The 23,114-nt window shown below is 38.6% G+C and overlaps 2 protein-coding genes across 4 annotated transcripts; both read right to left on the bottom strand.

Moving 5' to 3' along the window:
- Positions 1 to 3,715: 3,715 nt before the first annotated feature.
- LOC144534133 (uncharacterized) lies at positions 3,716 to 15,355 on the bottom strand. The gene is made up of 18 exons (XM_078275871.1): positions 15,175 to 15,355; positions 14,977 to 14,999; positions 13,796 to 13,862; positions 13,093 to 13,328; positions 12,896 to 12,976; positions 12,753 to 12,821; positions 12,463 to 12,645; positions 10,381 to 10,548; positions 10,163 to 10,226; positions 9,916 to 10,006; positions 9,675 to 9,816; positions 8,209 to 8,313; positions 7,824 to 7,923; positions 7,333 to 7,570; positions 6,265 to 6,339; positions 6,054 to 6,156; positions 5,689 to 5,804; positions 3,716 to 4,688 (listed from the first exon to the last, which is right to left on the bottom strand). Exons 1-18 carry the CDS (start codon positions 15,197 to 15,199, stop codon positions 4,589 to 4,591), a joined length of 1,986 nt encoding a protein of 661 aa, XP_078131997.1. The 5' UTR covers positions 15,200 to 15,355; the 3' UTR covers positions 3,716 to 4,588.
- A 370-nt stretch (positions 15,356 to 15,725) lies between these two features.
- mfsd8 (major facilitator superfamily domain containing 8) lies at positions 15,726 to 22,586 on the bottom strand. 3 transcript variants are annotated; one of them, XM_078276413.1, is made up of 12 exons: positions 22,167 to 22,586; positions 21,837 to 21,944; positions 21,319 to 21,362; positions 20,743 to 20,983; positions 20,424 to 20,537; positions 19,104 to 19,248; positions 18,455 to 18,513; positions 17,939 to 18,047; positions 17,703 to 17,837; positions 17,510 to 17,613; positions 17,032 to 17,258; positions 15,726 to 16,834 (listed from the first exon to the last, which is right to left on the bottom strand). In XM_078276413.1, exons 1-12 carry the CDS (start codon positions 22,177 to 22,179, stop codon positions 16,628 to 16,630), a joined length of 1,506 nt encoding a protein of 501 aa, XP_078132539.1. In that variant the 5' UTR covers positions 22,180 to 22,586; the 3' UTR covers positions 15,726 to 16,627. The 3 variants fall into 3 exon arrangements, with proteins under 3 accessions (XP_078132539.1, XP_078132538.1, XP_078132540.1); XM_078276412.1 differs by having other exon boundaries at positions 21,837 to 21,919; XM_078276414.1 differs by lacking the exon at positions 21,837 to 21,944.
- Positions 22,587 to 23,114: the final 528 nt, after the last annotated feature.

Raw genomic sequence — 23,114 nt, 5'->3', positions numbered from 1 at the left:
GTCATAGTATAGTATGTCGACAAACTCATTAAAAAGCCATAGTATGTCAAAGAAAGTCATAGGTCGAATAAAATCACAAAAATGTAAAAAGTCATAGTATAGTATGTTGAAAAAAGTAACAAAAATGTCCTGATAAAGTTCCCTTGGCCTTTGGAGTTAAAATCATCACATCCCCTTCACCATACCTAGAGATTGGCATGGGGTACTTTCCATAATATCATCTCTCAATGCAAATCAAACCAGCTATTCGGCTAACTGAAATAAAACCATGCCAATCTGTAGGTATGGTGAAGGGGATGTGATGATGTGGGGCTATTTTAATTCCAAAGGCCAAGGGAACTTTATCAGGATCATAGTATCCTGGATCCATGAAATAACTGGCCTTTAAAAATAAACATCTGCCTGGCTCTATGGGAATTTAACATAGGGGTGTGTATTCTTATGACCCCCTGTATTTTAAGGAAGAACATTTATTTATTTATGATACATTATTCATTCACAAGGAAAATTGGTGTCCTTAAAGGTTGGATTTTCCTCAATTTTTTAATTAAGGCATTAAGATCAATTTCCAAAAGATGTTTTTTTATTTCTTTTTCTTAGTCAACTTTAGCATGGGTGTGTAAACTTATGCAAGACACTGTAGTTGCATTTAGAAAGTAGCATCAAATCTCCCCCCCCCCCACCAGCAGTTATACACAAGCCCCATATTAAGTGAGTAGGATGACAGGTTAAAGGTGGAGTAAACTTGCAAATATTCAATAATCAGTTCACATTAGGGAGTTGAATGTTTTAGCTGCTGGCTAAATACCTCCATTTTTGAACTTCTGAGTGTTGAAACATTCATTTGGTTCCAACAGGCACCAGATGCTTAAAACCTCAGAGATTGTATCTATTTTAGATTCATACAGTTAGATCCACATACTTTTAAAAACAATCTGGATGATTTTGATCCTGGGCTCCAATATGTATTTAAATTGTTGGGGCACAAGTTTGACATGATGCTCTATGTAGACCAGACCACAATGATGCTGTCAGGTTCACATCTCATAACTGACATGCAGCGTTTCATTTATGAAAGTAAGAATGATCTTAAGATACAGCCTTCTTTGATGTCATTTTTAGTATGTTAACAAACAGTTTGACTTTCAAAGTGTTCAAGGCAGAAATGTTTTGAATGCAGCTTTTCTAGATTTATCTAAGCAATGCATGTTCTGCTTATGTGCCTTCATGTAAAACATTCATTGGTAGCGTTAGTGCTGTTAGATGAGGCAGGCTATGTACAGTCACCCACATAATGAAGTAAACATCAAAATTGAAGCTGCAGGAAAATGTCATTAGTGCTAAGTACACAAACCTATCGTGCAGAGTATTTACCAGCGCTACTGTTCAGTTAGTTAAGTTAATTTTCACATTAAGCTGAAGAAAGCTTGTACATCAAATTATAGTGATTAGTAGTATTCAAACTGCTTGTGCTTTTGTTCCAGGTGCTGCAGAAGAAGTGCACTGAATGCAGCTCAGAACTTCATCTTGTTGTGTCATAATGGTATGTTGATTAATTGATCTATCAAAAAGTTGTGCGGTAAAAAAATATTTTTTCATACAGCAATACATATTTGGAGGATACTCCAAGTTCCTCATTCACTCCAGATCCAATACTTAGCTTGTGCTGCCATCTATTGGCTTGTAGTCCTCAAATAATTTTTTTTATTACTGCATGGACAAAGAGCGCAAATGTTCACTTCCCAGGGACCTTAAAAGCCCCAGACCCACTGTATTTGCCATAATAATTCATGGTTTAGAAACATGCACCACTCAAATACCAAGCATCGTTTTGTAGAGGGGCCCAGTGTCCAAATCTAGAATTAAGACCTTTTTATTAATTCAGTTTGAATGGACATGCGGTATATTACCACATAAGACTATCCAAATTAAATTAGTCATGCTTTATTATCCAAACATTTCCCACTATCTTCCCTTCAATACACTGATAGCAATGCAAAGGATAGCTTATGTGTAATTAGAAATTGTCCATTCCCACTGCAATATGCACCAGCTATATTCAGTATACTAAAATGTCAACTGTAGTCCAGGCAAAGTAGCGTTTTACGACAGACTAATTGTAAAAGAATTTTTTGCAGCTTAGATCCTTTTTATGAGGTGTCCAGAACTCTAATTCTCATCAATCCAAGATGTGTGCCAGTAAGGCCAGACAACATTACACCCCAATGGGGGTATTTTTTTCCTTTACTCCTATCAAAATGAAACTTTACACAATGAAAGTACCCATGAAAAGTACCAATTTTTGTATTAGAAGTTTCTTTGAAAATTAATTTGAATATGCAAATGAGCTATACACTAATCAAATATGCCCAAAATACAACCAAATAGGCTTGATTTTTTCCTTTACTCCTACCACAATAAAACTTTACATAGTAAAAGTATACATGAAAAGTAACTTTGTATTACAGTTACAGTAGTTCCTATTGAAAGGAATTTGAATATGCACATGAGCTCCACACTTATTGAATGTCCTAATTTGCATAGGCAGGAACACCATTCATATGTATGACAAATGCATCGGCCCAATCTTCATCCAATCATTCTACTGCCAATGGGTGATGGCAATGCTGCTTTTAGACTGGCCTCTAACCTGAAAACTCCCTGGCTTGGTAGTACCTGCCAGGGGTATAACCCCCCGCCGGTATAGTCTTCAGGGTCACGGAGGCACACAAGCCTCCCCCCACGACAAGGTAGCAACAACAGGGGAGTGGGTGGTGTTTTTTTAAAAGTAAATACAGCCTGGATCCTCGACCCCTTCTCTGTGGCTCTTGGTTCTGACACCCCCTATATCAGTTCTTAGTTTGTTCTTTGCTTAGTTCTTCCCCTCTGGGTCATATTCATCTGATAAATCAGGCAACTGTGAGTTTGTGCAGCTAGTACCACGACATTCTCCACAAATGTTAGTGCAAGGTAGTCCATGTTTTTTTGCATGTGCATCTCTTTGTGCTGCAGTCTCTTGTAACTACAGCGGACTACATCTAGTATTTCTGGTGGTGCCGCAGGCTGATCGGTCATTATTGGCATAAATCTCCCATCCAAAACACACCACCCCCAGTCTTTTGGGTCCATATGTTTACTTCCCCCTTTCCACTCCATCATTTGGTAAAAGACCCGAAGACTATGGAACTTTGCAGCTGTTGATGTTGGAGGGAGAGTTTGAGGTTCCACTGGAGAGGAGTTCTGAGTTACTTTATCACAGAATCACCTGTATCTCAGCATATCCAGTGATTCATCTTTTTCGCCCCCATACAGTGATACTAGAGCTTTTTCACCTGCTGCAATGATGATGGCTGAACACCTTAGCTTGTTCGAGAAAGCTAGTGTCATTCCCTTTGCTATGCTAAATAGACAAGATGTAGAATCACAGCCTAAAACGGCATGGATAAAGAGATTGTCACACACCTGGGGACCAAGTAACTCCTTTGTATGCTTTATGCACCATATCCGTCTTGTCTCAAATTATATTTGGACTAGCGAAAGAAAGAACTACAACACCACGGAATCAAACAAAGGTCTAAAGCTCTGTGGGTTACATGACGACCTAGAACACAATTCAGCAAATTTTAGACTTTTTAAAGCCCTGAGAGTCAACATCATATCTATAGTCTGAGCCCACTAGTGATTAAAGACCATGTTTAAATAATGACAGAAAATATGTATGAAAGAATCTTTAATTCTTGAATTAAGAACACAAACTTTGTAATTAATGAAACTAGGATGCCACTCTACGATCAACCACTGATGAATAACTAAATTAACCATGAGCAATAAACTAAGTATGCAACAAAATAATTCCGGTTGTATTATATAGGATTTACAAGAAATGTTTATGGCCAGACAGGATAAAAGGTGCAACTTGTATTAATAGATTAGTGGATAATGAAGATAATTCTGAAAATATATACTGAATACAGAGCATTTAGATAAATTTAATACTGAATACAGAGCATTTAGATACATTTTAAATACTGCATTGTAAAGTTCACAATGAGTACATAAGTACATCAATGATGAGTCCTGCATCTGTGTCTATATGAACCTTGTTTTTAAAGCCTGTCATACTGGATTCTGAGGCCTAATGCTAATATAATTTAGGAATTAAGTCTTCCATTAATTTAACCTATAATTATTTTGGCACTCGTAAATTTAGGAGTCGGCTGTATAAACTATGTTTCAGTCTAAAAATTAAACCTTAAATGAAATATGTAAATTATAAACAGATTTTCCTGTATACTGACATTTAAAATATAATACAAATATCAACCTCCAATGTATTTGTCAGGTTTTAATAATCTTGGCATCAGGAAGCTTTTGTAATATAACCTATAAACATCAGCTCATATAAACAGTTTTTACCTTTGGTCAAAAATATAAGTTCATCAGTAGGTCAAATCATTTTCACTTACTAATACTTAAATCCCTTCTTTAAAAAACCTCTACCAAATAAGCATTTGTTTCTGTATCTGTCGATACCAGTGATTAATCTGTACCGGAGCGTCAGACTTGTTCATAAGCATCTCGTTTCCTTTCAGTAGTTATTGTTGCCTCTGTAGTCTGGGACGTGTCTGTAAGGACGAAATGGTCTGCGGCTTCCAACTGCATTCCTCCCATCAATGTACTCGTTTTGCCTGTAACCAATTGATTAGATGAGAGATGTGACTAATTTACACTCAGGTGTACCAAAAAAAAAAAAAAAAACCTGCCAACCAACTGAAATGAATGCAGTCTAAAAGGTGCTTTCACACCGAGTGGTTTGTTAGTGAGGCTTGTTTGGGCTGGTGTGAAAGCACTCGGTCAAATCCTGGTGCAGACAAACACGTGAAAAGGATGGACTCCGGTGTTTTCACAGTGTCAGCATTTTATAATGTTCAGATTTTTTTTCCAACCATTTGAGAGGCGTTTAGGAATATGTAGTTTGTGATGCTGTTTAATTGTATAGCATTATACAAAGGGTTTACTGATATTTAGCCTCATCTCAGTGATCAATGTGGTGAACAAAATAATAGAAACACCTGCCAGTATGAAGCAATGCAACTAAACAGCAACACATATCTAAGACAGTTTCAACAAAAACTGAATATTATAACCTTAGTGAAAGTTGGATTTATTGCAGGACTGTTGTATTAGACTGTATTAGTAGCTAGGTGTCCCTAATAAACTGGTAACTGAGTTCAGTATGAAATATCTGCAGCAACTGAAACATTCTTAAAGAGTTCATCGTTACTCTAAGCACTCGATGAAAACTAGTGCAGGTTCATTTAGAGGAATACGTCATTTGGGAAGAATGCTTATTCACTTTCTTGCTGGAGGTTAAATGAAAATATTGACACCCCCTTTGTGTGATTAGCTTAGCATAAAGACTGGAGTCAAAGGGAAACTGCTAACCTGGTCCGTCCAAAGATTTCTTACTGTGGGAATCTTGTTTCTAATCTATACAGAAATGAAAAAACATCAATTTCTGAGTGCTATTGGGAGGCAATTAGTAACTGACTGCCAGGCTAACAGTTGTACGTGTTGCCAGAGTGGTGTCAGCCATCTCATCTAACTCCAGAGAAGCAAGCAAATGGCATATATACCAAAATGTCAAACTATTCCTTTAAAATCAATGTTTGATATAAAAGCACTCACCGCATATTGTCATCTTGCAGGTCATCAGCTTTGAGGGCAGATCTGGAAATGCCCATGCCCTGAGGAATCCTGTCTGGATACCTCACAGCAATCTTCATGCCGTTCAGCTCAAGGCCCTGAAGATGATTACAAAAAATAATTTCAAAAGAGTGAATATCAGCGGGTTAGAGGAAAGCTGAAGATTGTTTTGAACATCTGGGAGACACCTAGTTGAAATTTTTGTTGCAAAAAGCAGCCAAATGAAAATTAATTCAGGTTTTCATTCCAATTCTTCTGCAATATCCATGAAGTGCAAGTGAAGTAGGTCACAGTCTGTAGTCATATTGTAATTTAAGCCCATTAGTCAGAGTACAGGGTGTACTTACATGGAAGCGTCTGATAGCTTCATCACAATACTCTTGTTTTGTAAAGTTTACGAAGGCACATCGTTTGTAAATCAGAACCTTCACACTATGGACAACCCCAGCCCTGCAAGAGAAGACAACACGTACTATCAGACTACAAAGTTTGAACTGTAGAAATAAGATGAAAAATCTGATTACGCGTCTCACTAAAATTAAACCAAAGCTCTCTTACTTGTTAAATATGTTGGTTATCACAGACTCAGTTACTGGGTAAACCAGGTTTCCCACCCAAACTGGAAATAGCTCTCTGTTGAAAGAAAATGAAGGTGAAAGATGAGCGTGACAACCTCAGCAGAGATGCTGATCTGACTCATAACACAGTTTGCTGCATGAAAGCATTCAATGATTTTCTGCTCTTAGAATATACTGTCTAATTAGATGAAAAGCATTAATAATACCACAAGTATACGGTCTGTAAAATTCTTAAAACTGGTCATCCAATTAACCTTCATTTATACCCGCTAATATACCCATAATGCTTAGTAATTAATACATCATCAATATCTGGGTGGAGGGTTTTTAAAGCAACACTAGAGAACTTTTCCCACTCTGGTCCCCCTACAGGTTGGAAGCGGAATTGTCATTACATTATGCAAGTTTGCCAGATCAGGTAGCGGATCTGTAGTTCGAATGAACTGGACAATGTGATGTAATGGACAATTCCGCTTCCAACCTGTAGGGGGACCGAAGCGGGAAAAGTTCTCTGTTGCTTCAAGTATTTAAGGGAGAACTGCCCCACTTCAGGGGTCAATTCTGTTTCAGTGTTGAGTGGAGAAGAGGTGAAGCAAACCAGAGGAGACAGCTCGTTGCTGCTCCACATCAGTAATCGTCCCCCACATAGAAAGAGCAGACGATTAATAATACAAGTATTATACAGCATTAAATCAAAGCTCATGATTGAAATATAAGACTCCATGAGCAAGAAAGTTAGCATTAATTCACAGATTTGCACCATGTGTAGGTCTGTCTTTGCCAAGCACATTTAACACACAGGTTATCCCATACAGCACTGGACAGTGTATATTCAATTCTAAGGAAACAAAGTTTGAGATGGGACCATATTTAAAAAAAATCATCAATGAAACAGAACGCCACTGAATAATCAAACTCTACAGCAATTAGTATCAAGTGTGTTAAGCCATTAGATTGCAAACTATGCTGTTAAGCCTTTGTTTGAAGCGATTTATAATGAAACACCTCGACATTTCAAACATTGCAGTGTGACTGAATCGGTACTCACTGTGGTGGGCGATTGTCTTCATTGTTGATCTTCATAGCCTGATTTGGAATGGGCTTTGGTTGACTCTGGACATTCATCATATACTGGACTGGACCTAAAGGTTTGTTCTTAAATGCCGTTTTTGGTGCATCATAGGAGTGAGGAGGATGAGCAGGGATTGTATTGGCTGAAAGGACTGGAGACACTCCAGTGACATTTGCTAGTTGAGCTGGCTGGAGAGTGCCATTTTGAATAGCTCCTGAAAACAAAGACAAGTGTTAAAAATGGCATATTGTACAAACAGACATACACATACTTTTAAGTAAGCAATACAATTTGGGAATATCATATTGCTCATAAGCTGATGAACCCTGGTAATGTGTTCTCTCAACTACAATATGAGTTTAGAAGTGTACTCTACACAGGTAAACTATAATAAAACAAGGAGACCTTAATTTCCTCTGATGCATGGAAGCATTTAACTATCCTTGTTAGTAAAATCAGACAGATACCTGGTCGATGGTTTAATCTGGACAGCACCTCTAGTGCCTTATTTACTGTCCCGTGAATAATTAAAGCATTTGAGCTCTGCTCCCGAGTGAAACCGTACCCCTGAAACAAAACACAGAATTCCAGGTTAAAACCCCTTCAGTGAATGATCAGTTTTCCTGCAATACTTATTATTGGTTTCGGTTACTTTCTCAAATTGTTTTTTTATGTGATTACTATAAGTCTTAAATACATTTTAATAAAACTGATCTGAAAAATAAGGTGTTTTTTCTTCAAAAAGCAACACATCAATGTGATTACATAGAGTACAGAAATATTTAGACACCATTTTCCCAGCTACCTCCCCATTGCTGACTATGCACCAACACAGGTGTTATGGCTACACACCATTAGTTGTGTTATCTGCACCCGCATCAGCTCCTGGGCAGCGTCTGCACATGAACTGTCCAGTTTGAGAACTTCCCTGAAGGCTTCGGCAGCCTCCTCATACCTCTGAAGGAAAAAGAAAGAGAAAAAAGGATGAGCTTGCACCACTCGCTACCTTAGGACAGAATCAAACATCAGGCTCATTGAATAACATGCTGCTGGACTAATCAGCCCAGTTATTAATGTTTACAGCAACTGCTAGTCAAAACAAGCCTGAGTAGATAACGTGACCCTGCGCAGCTCAATGACTTGGAAATAATTCAATGGTGTTGCAACAGCGCTACAGTCATCACAAAGTCATTCCAACCTTAAATACTTTACAAAACAATGTAAACACTAATAAAAAAAAAAATTACTTTAACTTAGGGCTGGGCGACACAATTCAGGTCAATACTGATGATTAACTTTGGATATATTTACTCAATATGGATAGATCTAACAGCCTATCACACAGCAGAAATAAACTCCATTCCATTTCAGAAGGTGGCAGTAATGCGCACCAAAAGTTGTTTGCCAACCACCAAAAAACTTCAATAGTAGAAAAAGTTTTTGGCTTGCCCGTCAAAGTACACGGCCATTTCCTAAGCAGAGCATTGTTTGAGCTACCGGCGTTGAAGAAAATGATAGAAATGAGGGGAACCAAGGGGCATGGGCACGAAAGCAACGGTGAAAGTGAACTTGCGTTATCCAAATTGTTGCCAAAAAAGGTAACCGGACGTCAATTATATGGAAGTGGTGTGGATATCTCAAAAGTGACGAAGCGCAGATTAACACGGTCCGCAAAATATGGTGTCGGTTGGTGTCGACCAAGACGGGAAACGCAACCAATCTTTTCTGTCACTTACGTTTGCACAGTTAAATGTTTACATTTAGATGTTATTCAATATATTCTCTTATCACGAAATATATTCTAAACCAAGCCATGTGTGCACAGTTAAATGTTACATTACGTTATTCTATTTTTTATGTTAATAAACTATATTCTAAAGTTTAACTAATGAACCCTCTGGTTTCTTCAGGCTTCAGTTATCAGGATTCTCTTCAAACTGGCAGCATTATCAAATGATATGTTGTGATAATATCGAGATTGATCAATATGGAAAAAATTATCGTGATTATATTTTTTTGCCATATCGCCCAGCCCTACTTTAACTTAGATGTAATTCACAGCTACAAACATTAGTATTAGTGGGATCATATGTAATGGGTACAAACACTATAGAGGTGTACTTTTGTACATGTTCAATTTGAGTATAACGGAGCTAAACGCTGCTTGTAATTTGGTACTGCTGCTGCAAAGCATGCTGGATACATTTAGATTATTTGTCTTCCCCAAACAAGCACATGGCCCAGACAACAACAGTGACTTAACTGCATTTATAATGGGGCACATAATGGTGGTGCAGATTTCATTAGAGGCCATTTACCTTTAGACCTGCCAAAGCTCTGCCCCTCCTAAACAGGCCTTTAACCCAACCTGGCCACATGCTGAGAGACAACTCTGCATCAGTCAGCGCCTTCTCATATTCTTGCATCTTTTCAAAACAGAAGGAGCGATTTCCAAACAACCTGCAACCGATATAACAGTTAAAACTTTGAATAGAAAACAGTGGTGGTGTAAGCAGTCATCTAATTTACGTTCAAAGGAGTAAAGGGACATGTTCTTACTTAAACTCTGTAGGGTTGTACTTAATTGCATCCGTGAAATACTTCACAGCCATATTAAAGTCTCCAGCACTTGCAAACCTATTTCCAATAACTATAGGAAGAAAAAAAAAAAAAAAAGAAAAAAAAAAGGGGAACTTCAGTTAAATTGAATATCTCATGACAACTTGACTTACATATAAAAACATTTATCTACAACTCATGATCAGTCCATCTAGCTGAGTTTGTACATGAGATTGATACAACTTACCCGCAAGATCAGTACTTATTTTTAGGTTATCTACATTAATGGGGCTGCTAGGGGCGACCGAATCCTGTTCAGACAGTAAGAGAGAAATGAGATAAGCAACCATATCCCAAAAACAAAAAGGCAACATCCAAGTAATATGTTCAATCTGTAGTCATTGGAATAGCAAACCTCATCCGTCGTCTCTGTTGAGAATCAGACTTGTATGCAAAGAACCTCACCTTCTTTTCAACCTCCAGGTCCTTATTAGGTTTGTCAGGGACAGGTTTCGGTTCTTCTTTGATCAGGATCTTCTTTTTCTCCCTCCTCTCAGGCCTAGGCTTCTGCTCCAATTTACGCCTGGCTATAAGAGCAGCTTTATTCACAAAAGTACTAGTCATGTCCAGTTCCTTAAAAAAAAAAAAAAAAAATTAGGATTAAAGAATTAAACAATTAGTCACCATTTTACGTAGTTAAGTCCTACAGAGCAGGTTATTTACTTTTAATTGGTAAAAGCAAAGAAAATAATGTAACCCTTTCATACAAATTGGGTTATACTGTGCAATTTTGGAATTGCTGTTGGCAATTGTGGATGCAAGGCTTATATTAACCTATATCAACTACGTTTTAAATGAAACATAAGATACCGAAATGCACAGGCAAATAATACTTTCAATACAGTCTTTTTCAATGTAAGTGTCCAATCAAAAACTATAGACATACCAATATAGCACACAAAAAGATTGGGGTAAATGCCACATCAATTAAATATTTTTAAAACAAACCTCGTTTTGCTTAAAAAGATATTACGCTGATTTAAATCCAGCTCCGTGTCATGGCAGTGTGGGCAGTGTGTTTAGATGAACTTAATTTGGCTTCCATCTTAGCACCAGTGCAGGGAGCTCTCCGCGGGGCAGAGGTCATCCGCTAGATGACCCACCGAACACCCGTTGCTCCGCACTCTGGTGCCACGGAGGGAAGCCAAACACAGTTTATCTGCCAGGGGTTTTCCTGCATAGAGGAATTTTTGGCGCCCCCCCAAAAAGGTTTTAGCCAGCCCCAAAGGAAAATCACCAGCACCAAAATGATAAGAATTGAGAATAAAAATAGCAATTCAAATCCTCTCTAAATGTGTTTGAGAGCAATTTAACCAACAGCCGTTCAACAAGCAGAACATAATCTTGAATATGAGCACTAATCTCAGTTTTATCGTCTAGCTGTACTGGACTCTCCTGGTGATTTATTGAAATATGAATATCATTTTTCTTAACCAGTTTTGTTAATTGGGGTTTAATTTACTCAAGCATAATATACATGTCTGTTTTTCAAATTGTCAGAACGCGGACCGATCAGGCTGACTGCTGTGCGTAAATCCCAGGAGCCGCCATTTTTTTTGGACTGCCTGCTCCGGCAAGATTTGAGTTGGGTCCCACTAAATCCCAGTCCATAATGCAGTCCTCTAACACACATTTTACAATGCTAAGTTTGCATTCACGCAGCCTGCATCGGCCGTCAGACGGTACGGCAAAACTTTCCATTCATTTGAATGGGGGTAGTGCGTTTAGGCTGCGGCGGGGTGGCGGGGTTTTCCGCAAGGGAGACCTCAAAAAAAAAAAAAACACGGCAGGCCTGCATCGAAAAGTTGAACGCAACCCCACGTCACACTGCGTGGCCAATCATGTAACTGCCGATCAGACTTGTCAGTGTGTTTTGCAGCGGTGTGAAAGTCCCGAACAGGAAACGGCACTGTCTGTATCGCTGCAACAAGAACGTTTTAAAAACACCAAACAGAAGCACTGAACTGCCCAGAAGTTTGTGTAAAAGCAGAATGTTTGCCAAACAACAAGTTGATCTGTCGCTCGTCTCTTTTCTCCCTTTCTTTCTCCGTGAAGCTGCCTTTAAGTGCGGTCGGAAACTTCGAGATCTATCAACGATCTGACGGAAAACAGTAGTTGTGAAATATAGTCTACTTGTGCTACATTGGGGAGAACACAAGAGGACGTCACACAAATGGGCCGTTTCATTTACACTTCCCCCGCTGCACAATCCTGCATCAAATCGCCAGATCGCCATTTCCCTGTCTGAACACTGCAGTTTATCAGTTTTACGGGGTTTCAAGCTGTTAGATAAGCCATCTGGCTGTGTATGTGTGTCTGCGCTATAGAGACGCAGATGATGAGGTGTTAATGGCCCATCCGCGCAAACAAAAACATACAGACGCTTTAGGGGTACATACAGACGGTTATTGTACCCCTAAAATACCTGGGGGATTAAGTGTTAACACTCGTATTGTAGTGAATTACAATAAAATGAGCACTTGGTACCTCAGAGTCGCCCAAGTCATTCTTGGTGTCACTATCTTCATCACTGGATTCGTCTTCACTACTGCCACTGCTGTCTGTATCTTTCACTGTAGCCAACTGTTTAACACTGGAAATTGTCTTGTTTTTGGATTCATCATTAGCTGGTTGGCTCTCCCCCGCTTTAGATTGCTGTACATCTTTTCCCTGTAAAATACAAGGAAAAAAACAACTTGCAACTTTATACATTTTTTTTTGGATGCTCCCATTTGCTATAAACATGTTACACACACGTTGCACACATTAATCATTACCTCTTCATTTCTTACAGGGTTCCGTTTCTCCTTCTCCAACTTCTCAAGTCGTTTTCTTTCTTTCCGTTTCTGCAAGACCAGAATAATGATATAATGCAGTTCAATTTACACAATTTGACATTAACTCAGGTTGCAGAATGTACCTGTTTCTTAAGTCGCTTCTTCTCAGCTTTTTCTTTGCCTTTTTTCACTTCTTCTAATAATCTGGCTGTTCTTTCAGAGTCCTAAAGGAGTAGCAAAAACATGGCATTGATTTCAACCACTTGAACTTCTGCAGAATCACTTCACATTGTAAGATAGTCATCTTTTTGACAAAATAGACAAATATAAGTGAACTTACACTCTCCCTTGCCTGAACTTCCACAGAGGATGGGCGAGGAATGTCACAAGTTGAAGCGTAGTAATGCAGTGGAGGTTGATAAACAGAGCTGGATGACCTTGTATGGTTCAACCTTTCACTAATCCAGTCAGAGAGCATTGGGAATCCCTGGAAATTGTTATGATCATGTGCCCAATTTTCAATTCCATAATCATCCTCATCTGTAACATCTCGCTCATCATCGAATTCCATATTCGCTAGGAAATAGAACGTTGTAGAAGTTTAAATTACTGGTTCAAATAAAACACTAGGGCTGGGCAATATATCGATATTATATCAATATCGTGATATGAGACTAGATATTGTCTTAGATTTTGGATATTGTAATATGGCATAAGTGTTGTCTTTTCCTGGTTTTAAAGGCTGCATTACAGTAAAGTGATGTCATTTTCTGAACTTACCAGACTGTTGTAACTGGTCTATTGTTTGCCTTTACACACTTAGTCAGTATATCCACATTACTGATGATTATTTATCAAAAATCGCATTATGTAAATACTTTGTGAAAGCACCAATAGTCAACACTACAATATCGTTGCGGTATTGATAGAGGTATTTGGTCAAAAATATCGTAATATTTGATTTTCTCCATATCGCCCAGCCCTATAAAACACTGGAAACAGATTTGTGTGTGCAGTAGATGTGTAATGTGATATCTACTTACCAACAAGGCCAAGTCTTACTATCCTTTGAAAACCAGGTCGACTCTCAAACAAATCCACAACCCTTTGCTAAACAGGAGAAAGAGATGTGAATGTCAGTTCTATCAACTTTCTCACAAACATCAGATCAGCGGAGGACCTTCAGCCTTAAAACATGAATTGTCCTCCATTTAAACCCTGTTTAAGATGGTGTGTTCCCAAGGCAGTCCAAAGCTGTGTGCCAATGCCAGTATTGAACATGACATTCAGTTGCAAACTCAAGCACTGCATCCTTAAGTTTCACTTTCCTTGGCCCAAGGGTAGCTGACGACTCACTAGGACAACATCAGCAAGCTCTTATCCTTGCACTGCCACAACAGTAAACACATGGTGACACAATCTGTGTTCCAAAAGTCAAGAATAACCTTTAAAAGTAGTTGCTGTAGAGGAGTCATTAACTACGCAGTAGGTCACCAGCAGCAACGTTAGGTGTCGAAAACGCACTGCTACACTATGAGACAAAGCCTTAATAAGTGAAACAATAAAGCATGTAAACAAGTCAGGCTAATATTTTTGTTTATAACAAGACCAAGAAAGAAATCACAGTGGTACCAAGATTGTTTTCCCAGCTACACAATTAGATTTTTGAATGTAATCATATGTGAGATGCTGTGAACTATCGAATGCTTTGGGTTCTGGTGAAATATGATGGTAAACCAAACAGTTTGACATGAAAATCCAATGTACAAGGACACACTGCAAATTCTCAGTTTATTAACCAATATGAGTGTCAAACTTATTTGTAACGTTGCAAAGCTAATTCGCTTGTTGTGATGTTTTTATATAACGTTACAGTCTATGGTTAAAACGGCGCTGGCGGGGCACTTTTGAGTGCATACCAGTGACTGTAAAAAAATAAATAAATAAATAAATAAAAAGATGCATACACAGGAAGTGAGTACGTGAGCACTATTCTGAGTGTCTCCAACCCGACATTAGTCAGAAAGACTGATCAAAGTTTAGTCTGATGAATACATTAATAGCTAGCTTTCCAAGTACAGGATGCACTTCGGCTGCTGCTACATTGTGGACATATCCCCACGCCGAGAGAAGTATCATATTCATGTTAGCTATATTGTCGCTAATAAGAACTAACATGTGGACGCTACCCAAAAGCTAAGGACAGTTTAAAATGTATACTTACGACAACTCGGATGTCAGTAAACTCTGAAAGAGATAGACAAGCAAACACGTAGCATCAGCATTAAATAAACCCAACCGTGTTATTCGGTGGATTATCAGTATTTTATAACGTTACTAGGACGAGCGAGCTAGCTTGTTAGCTAGCTAAACTAGCCGCAAACTTCTTATAACGTTAAGAGACAAATAGGCATTTTCTTACCCGTCTCCTCTCTAAATATGTCCATGTTTAGTAACACGTGCACTCCACAGCATCATATACTCGTACATTCGAGTTACTTAACGTTACACACAAAGTTGTATTAATTAAACGCTAAGTTAGCAGTCTCTAACTTTTGCAGCGTACATGTTGTTTGCACGGCGAGCGGGGAACTGTTTGTGTATCACGTGAACGGAAGTAACTTGTCTTTTTTTGTACGCATGCGCGCTGTAACTACACCCCCGCAATCTCAATATACCTGCCGGACCTATGTACGGATGTATACTTTTTATATATATATATATATATATATATATATAACATTATTTAATTTTTATAATTAATTAATTTCATGTCTTTTCAGCTCTTTACTGGTTTCTTACTTTTTTTCACGTCTCTCATGCTGGTGTAATATTTAAATGTCCTTCCTAATGATTAATAAAGTCTTATATGGTATATCATCTTGCATCCTGCACATATAGGGTGGAAACGCCTTTTCTCACTCAATTGCTTTACTATATCTGATCAAATTGAACATAAAGTGACACTGACAATTTACGATTGTATTATTCTTTAATGCATCATTCAGTAAATTGTTAGTACCCACATCACTTTCTGGTGAACAACAACCTGTTATTTTAAACAACCGCCAGTGAAACCATTAACAGAAATATGAAAATATGATCAATATCTTCCTTTAGAGGGAAACAGCTGAGTTGAGTTTCTTTCTATATTTCTTGCACAACAACAAACCATGCACAGTAAAACTGATGTCTCTAATTTTCTCCACTTAAACAGCAAAATAACCATTTCAAATGATGTCAATCAGTACATGAAGTACAGGGAATGCCACATCCAGTGAATCAAACATAATTCAGTAGTCAGAACAATAGCAAGTACCCTTGATTACCCTTGACACAGTCAAGTGCACAAAGTTTCACAATTTAATGATAAATTGAATGTAAAAAATAACATTCTGAGGACCTTTGAAGGTCTTACAAAGGCTTTGCTAAAGTAGTGCGAGTGAGTATTAAAAATTTTCTAATTATTTTTTATCTCGGAGACCAACAATGCAATTACATAAAACTTGTGCATTCAGTAATTAAAAACTATAATTGCTTTGATATCATGGGCCCAGCTCATACAAGGCAATGTCATACAAAATAATAAAAAGGTGTCACATTACAAGGCTTTGATCACAGCTGCAGTACTAGCTTCCTTTTACTGTAACTTGCAAAGCAGCTATTTTTGGTCAAGTCATGAGAAATAACCTGGCCTTATCTCTTCGTCCTAGAGTTTAAAGGTCAAGCCTGAGTCACAAACCCCCAAAGGCTCATTAGTTGCCACATTTGAAAGTAAGTAACAACAACAAAGAGCCTTCATTATAACCGGGATTGTAGTTTTTGAGAAAAAGCAGGAAACTGCCATCAGTCAATCCAGTGGGAATCTTCACTTGTTATTCTATAGTCCTTCTGTGGCGTACAGAAAAAGCAATGAGTCTGTGGTAAATGAAGCTGAGAAGGATGATGGCCCCTACCACTATACCACAGATGAGGCTGAAAGCCCAGCGGGGTCCCAGGATGGTATAGGCCTGTGAGACAAAGATTGGGCCCAATGTCCGCGCCCCACTACCGGAGGCTGTCAACCAGCCCATGTACACACCCTGCAGAAAGCAATAGTAAACAGCCACGCTTTGGGTTGTCAAAAGATGCATGATTTTAATATAGTCATTTTATTAAGTTACAAAGTAAAACAAAATGTTGAGAAATGTGTCGGCACATTTAAAGCGGTTTAAAGCACTCTAATCATTTCAAATATTTTAGTTAAAGCAACACTTCCATTACCCTACAGTCATCTTACCTGAGGTTTGGGTCCGAGGATTTTGGAATACAGCGTGTAGGACATCACGTTGCAAGCTGGGTATCCCACCCCGATGAGGATGTCGGACGAGATGTACTGGGCCAGATGGATGGCAGGAGTATACTGGCACCAGGTCTGTTCATACGGACAGCCTGTTGGCTCCAATGAGTTGTTGGAGGCAATCGTGGCTTTAGACATCCAACTGACCAAAGAGTTGTTTTTGAGGTCTGTAGTTAAAAAAACAAAACAAAAGCAGAACCTGAACACTCTATTTTTGCAGCCCCAAGAATTAGCACCACTGCACACCAATGTACTAATGCCCCCCACACAGGGACATTTAAAATGTTGTTAAGCCAAGAGGCCAAAAAAGTATTATTTAAATTTAAAACAAAGCAGACAGAGCCAAAATCATTCGATCTGCAGCAATTAATTACTCAACAGAGGAAATTGCCAACTGTGCCATTAAAGCAGTGCATACCTGCCCACTGGATTTTAGGGTAATGATTTCCCCATGGAAGCAGAATAAAGAAGCCACAGAATATAATAGCCAAGCCTGCTAGCAACACAGGACGATCCCCAACCCTGAAAGGAAATAATTTGGTTAATCAAGAAGAATGTTTGATGCTGAAATGTATTTTTTATCTAATCCATACATGCATGAGGGAGGGCACCTTTGAGAGGCCACTTTTACAACTAGAAACACCAATATGGATTCAAATCCAATAGAGCAGATGATGATGCCATTGTATAACACAGCTTCTTTCCTTGTCCAAGCAAACATGTCCATAGACAAAGGGGTGGCAATTCTGAAAAATTACAAAAATATACAGTCAGATTTTGAAAACCTTATACAACAGAGTATAAAGAGGTTTGTTATATTCTAATTAGACTGAAATGAAACACATACGTCTCAAAGACAGCAAAGATGAACATGACGATGAAGAAAAGGACGTTGGAAATCAGGACTGCTACCTGATCAATGGTCTCCTCGGTTTCTTCACTAATGTCATCTCTTTCTACAGGAAAGGGAATATAATAATAAAGGCTTGAACCAAAAACAAAGACCAATACCCTGCAATTACAAATATTGTAAATGTACTTTCTTATCTTGACTCTATAATTGTTAAGAGGTATTAATAGCATAGGCCTTGCTAGTTGATCTTCAGTTAATGTGATAGCAACAAAAAAAAAGTACTTAAAGTATTAAAAAGTAACAATGCAGAAAAGTCCTCATAGCCTGGACTAGGGCTGCCTTGTGTCATGATCTCTTTCCTGGTAATGTAACAAACTGTCCACTACCCTTATTATCACTTCTGTAGATCACTTAACAAGACCTCTGCTGACAAACTCTTCTTTGTTTGTACCTTATATCACAACATGAATTAAGATTTGGTTAAAAAAAAGGAAGTAGGACAATAAATACCTTCCGATGTGTAGTTAATGGCTCGAATTTGTCTTCCGTGGTCATCAACACGGTGCTCTCTGTCGACAAGAATCCCAACAGACATCTTAGCCAATCAGTAAAATAGCATTAAGAAACATAATACAGTACACAAACTGAAGCATAGCAAAATGGAGTAAAGAGTTGAATCCAGTGATAAAATGGATTCAATGTAATGAGTGGAGAAATGCAATGGTTCAGACGCACTTCGTTGAACGAGAAAGAATGGGAGGTATGACAGGTCTGACATAGATTTGTCGGGCTATGTAGGATGCAATATATATATATACGATATAATCATAGACAACTTGAATTTCCAAGAGAGGCAAAAAAAAAAAAAAAAATAATAATATGAAAACATAAGCGAGTGTGGGTAACGTGACAATAGTGTATACAGTCATATTACACACAACATTGTCGGCTTGCTTATGTTTTCATATTATTATTATTTTTTGTCTGTCTTTTCTTTTGTTTTCAGTAAGCTCTTTTATTATTCAATAGGCTTGGTTGGGGACATTGTCTCTAGAGCTTCTTTTTTTGTGAATGCTCTGTCCCACTCTGTTTATTACAACTCTGAATTTTCACAATTTGTTCATCTCCTTCAACAATATACATGCAGGGAAGGCCTCACCTCAGCACCAAAACAACCAGCAGGATGTTGATGAGACCAAAAGCTGTAGCCAGTAAAGCAGGAGCAGTGTACATGTTGAGCTGCAGGTCTATGACCTTTACCGTGACACCATGCTCCCCAATGAATGATAGGCATGCCTGCAGAGCTAACATAAACAAAGATATGCAAGTGTTAAAACAAACAAGCCAACAACTTTTTACTAGGGCTGTCAAACGATTAACACTTTTTTTTTTTAATCGCGATTAATCGCTGAATTTCTATAGTTAATCATGATTAATCACGTTTTATCACATGATTAAAATTCTATTATTTTGCATTTCAGAACGGTTTTTAAGTACATATTAACAATGGAAAGCAATTCTTACCAGTGGATCTTGATTGGGAATCAAATGAATGCAAAGAAAGTGACTTTATAAACTTGATTTTAAGATTTCTATTTGTTTATTATTTATTTATTTACTGTAAACAAAAGAAAAATGTGTGAATCTAGTCACACATTTGAACCTAGAGTCAATATAGTGTGCAGTAACTCCTAAATAATTGTGATTACTCACTGACGTCCAGTGATCACCTTGCATCACTTCGCAGCAGTTCCAGTTTGGCTGCTTTCTCCGTGTCGTACAGGCTGTGTATGCGTGAAACTACTGTCCCCCTCGACGGCAATGTATAAGACGGGTCAGAACATGCCAACCATGGTCTTTAAGACCCAAGTCCTCGACGATGCTGACAGGCCTGCAGTTAGTTGCCACCCATTTTGCAAGAGCTGTAGTAATTTTTTGGGATTTGGTTTCATCCGCAGGTCGGCAAGTAGCACTCTCCAAAATAGTGCTTTGCCTGAGCCTGCTAGCATCAACCTGAGTCACGTTAACTGTACTACTATGCTTAGCTCGTAGGTGGTAGCTCAAGCTTGACGTGCTTCGGTGATATTTTAATTCGGCTTTACACAATGTGCATATGGTTTTCGACCTGTCCAGGAGTTTTGGAAAATAAAAAGCGCCATTCAGAATTGTGCTGCTGCTGTCTTTCTCCATCATGCCTGCAGCCTGCAGCAGCAGGATGTGTTACGAGGAAGTATGGCAAAGTGCGGCAAAGGGTCAAAATAGTGGCCTGTTAGGCACGACGCGAAGCCGAGTGAAGTGTAAAATAAATTAATAAATGGTGGCATGCTATTAATGCGATTTAAAAAAATGAATGCGTTAATGGTGACAGCCCTACTTTTTACTTGTTTTTCCCCCCATCATACACTAGGCTACACTGGCATTATTCGCTCTCTATTCCGGCCTGGCTTACATAATGTGAAAAAAATATAGCCATCTTTACCTGGTCCTAGGATGAAACCCAGAGCCTGACAGGCACTCATGTTTGCCATGGTACTGGTCCTCTCCTTCAGCGATGTAGCTCCAGCCACATATGACCTCACCACAGCAACATTACCTGCCATAAAATGACCAACGCTTATGTTAGGAGTTAGCTGTGTGACATGGATCCATCGTTATATGGTAGAACAGAGATATTATGTACAGTTTATGAGCAAATCAAATGCCATGGCATTAAATGAGAAGAAAAATTATTCACAAGCAGGTATGTGGACATTTCAAAAATAAATAATGAGAAGCATAATTAGGCCTTGACAAATCACCTGCTCCAAAGCCCACAAAGGCTCTGGACATGAGAATGTGGAACTTGTTATTGGTTCTGGGCAGGTATGCGTAGGCGTAGTAGATATTGGCTGACATGTTGATGACGATAGAACACACCAGTGGCTCCCTGCGGGGCCGGTAGTTGGACCAAAGGCCAAAAATGGGCGATGCCAACATCTGACCGAGACTGTAGGCTGCCACCACCCAACCCAAGAAGCTGGCATTGGCACTATCATCAATCTATCAGGAACATAATCAAAAACCAAACATGTGAAATCATGAGCATGTTTTACTGCAGTTGACGTTGATGACATTGCTACAATGCAAATATACGCGAATTTTTGAGTCCCATTGTTGATGCATGCGGTTACATTTGATACATAACTAGAATGTGACCTTATATTTAGATTTGCTTTCTACTCGGTGACTAGTGCACAGGACAAGTGCTAGCCTGGAATCGCCAGACTAATTTACATATGCATGTAAGTATTTGCCAGACCTTTATTTGTATTAATGACATCAGCAGATCAGTCAACAGTTATTACAAAGAAAATGGTAAGCCATACAGTGCATACCTTTTGCAAATAGGGCCACAGTGATGTGATGACAATAGTGAAGCCTAAAGGACATATAAAACATAGATAATTCACCCGCTGTCAAAGAGCCTAAACATTGTGTTGTGAATCACATCAAACTAAACACAAGCTAGGCAAACACACAGATGCATCGTCACAGTGACGGTACTTATTGCAAAAAAATAAATCATATAAGTTACTACACTTTTGGGGTATTTTGTAAAGCTGGTTAAAACAAAAAATGTTGTTCTGTATGCATCTCTGACTAGATGGATGTATCATTGTTAATACTTGAACTTCAATAAAAAGATGGACTATGTTCTCTATCCAATGTTGATCCAAATCCCCACTGGAGGATTTTGTCATTTGGTCCCTTTCTACAGAGATGTCTATGTATTTTTAAGATACACAACAGCACTATTGGCACTGATTCAGTCTCTCCATCAAAAGACAGGGCAGTTACAAGACAGTTTCCTTAAACAAGGTCCAAAATCCCTGTCACTCACGGGCATCCTCACCTACACTGCTGAGAAACATAGTGAAGTACATGACTCGGATGGACCTCCACCGAGACTTGTAATCTTCATCCCGAGAGTCATCACTGTACACAAGATGACAAGACAGGACTGGTGATTTGAGGTTATTGATATAGGTTCGTGAGCATAACAGGCCCAAAAAACAACAACAAAACAATTTGCCCCGAGTGGTTTACGTAATAACGTTACATGGCTCGCATATAACGTTAGTACACAGGGTTAGTATAGCAATACCAGTGCTTCCACACTGTTTGGTAAACAAAGGTAACAGTGGCTAATGTGTCAAGTCAATGGCCCTTGAACTCTATTCACCTGCATGCATCATCCCTGAGCAATGGAGTGGTATCGTCAGAGTCAGCTAATTGAGACATGTATGCCAAAACCCGCAACCCCACAAAATGATGACGGTGCCCTGGACTTTGGAGATGCAAAACAGCGATGCTAAGTCGTCATGTAGCCGAGGGTTCGTGAACTGCCCTGCTAACGTACAACAACTTACGTACGTACAACTCTTCCGAAAAGTTCCGGAAAACTAGCTATAGTATCAGCCGATGTTAGCAACTCAAACTAACATTGTACATTCTTAGCCTAACTAATACCACACATAATGTGAAGTGAAGTTGTTTCCAACCGGCGGTGAAGTGAATAAACGAAAGTACGCCACACACAAGCTTACAAAACTGGACTTGATAAACAGCTAGCTAATTGTTAACATCCGGGAACCTAAGGAAAAGCAATCGATTCTGGATTCTAGATTCAGAGCAACAGTCAGAGGAGAGTAAGAGCAGCGTCTGAAAGGATTCTCTCTTTAACAAACTTGTAAATAATAAATGGCATATGTTATTTAGACTTAAGGGGAGACACCAAGCTTATCATTTCCATTCATTTATTGGCTTATTTAAAACAGAGGCAGTGTACAATAAATGTATTGCACCAGATATCACAATGCTAATTCCCATATGTTATCTCTGGGCATGTAGGCTATATGTGCACATATCTATATATTAAAAAATATATTTCCACACTAATGTACACCTGTAGGACAGACCAGTGTGTAGGCTATAAGCCTACATTCAGAGAGGCATTATCAGACCTGAATGACAACATTACACTTTTAACATTAGTTTTAAACGGGCTAAAACTAACTGTTTTGTTCATGTAAATTAAAAAGTCTGAGCAGATGTTGGCAAGCAAAGTTTTATATAACAGTCTCCCCTCGTTAAATATGCCTAAAAGTATGTTAAAGCGAGACGTTATCTC

Source organism: Sander vitreus, chromosome 19 (genome assembly GCF_031162955.1).
Source record: "Sander vitreus isolate 19-12246 chromosome 19, sanVit1, whole genome shotgun sequence".
Classification (NCBI taxonomy): domain Eukaryota; kingdom Metazoa; phylum Chordata; class Actinopteri; order Perciformes; family Percidae; genus Sander; species Sander vitreus.
The sequence above is the reverse complement of the archived record's forward strand: the minus strand, read 5'-3'. Positions and strand labels throughout refer to the sequence as shown.

Bases quoted from the DNA above. Each gene is read 5' to 3' on its own strand.
- LOC144534133 (XM_078275871.1), bottom strand. From the start codon at position 15,199: ATGGACATATTTAGAGAGGAGACGG. The intron at 15,000-15,174 runs GTAAGAAAATGC...TATCTCTTTCAG, and splicing joins CATATTTAGAGAGGAGACGG to AGTTTACTGACATCCGAGTT. The intron at 10,549-12,462 runs GTACCAAGTGCT...TTTTTTTTTAAG, and splicing joins ATGACTTGGGCGACTCTGAG to GAACTGGACATGACTAGTAC.
- mfsd8 (XM_078276412.1), bottom strand. From the start codon at position 22,225: ATGTCTCAATTAGCTGACTCTGACGATACCACTCCATTGCTCAGGGAT. The intron at 18,048-18,454 runs GTATTTATTGTC...CCTTTCCTGTAG, and splicing joins CATTAACTACACATCGGAAG to AAAGAGATGACATTAGTGAA. The intron at 17,614-17,702 runs GTGCCCTCCCTC...ATTTCCTTTCAG, and splicing joins GTAAAAGTGGCCTCTCAAAG to GGTTGGGGATCGTCCTGTGT.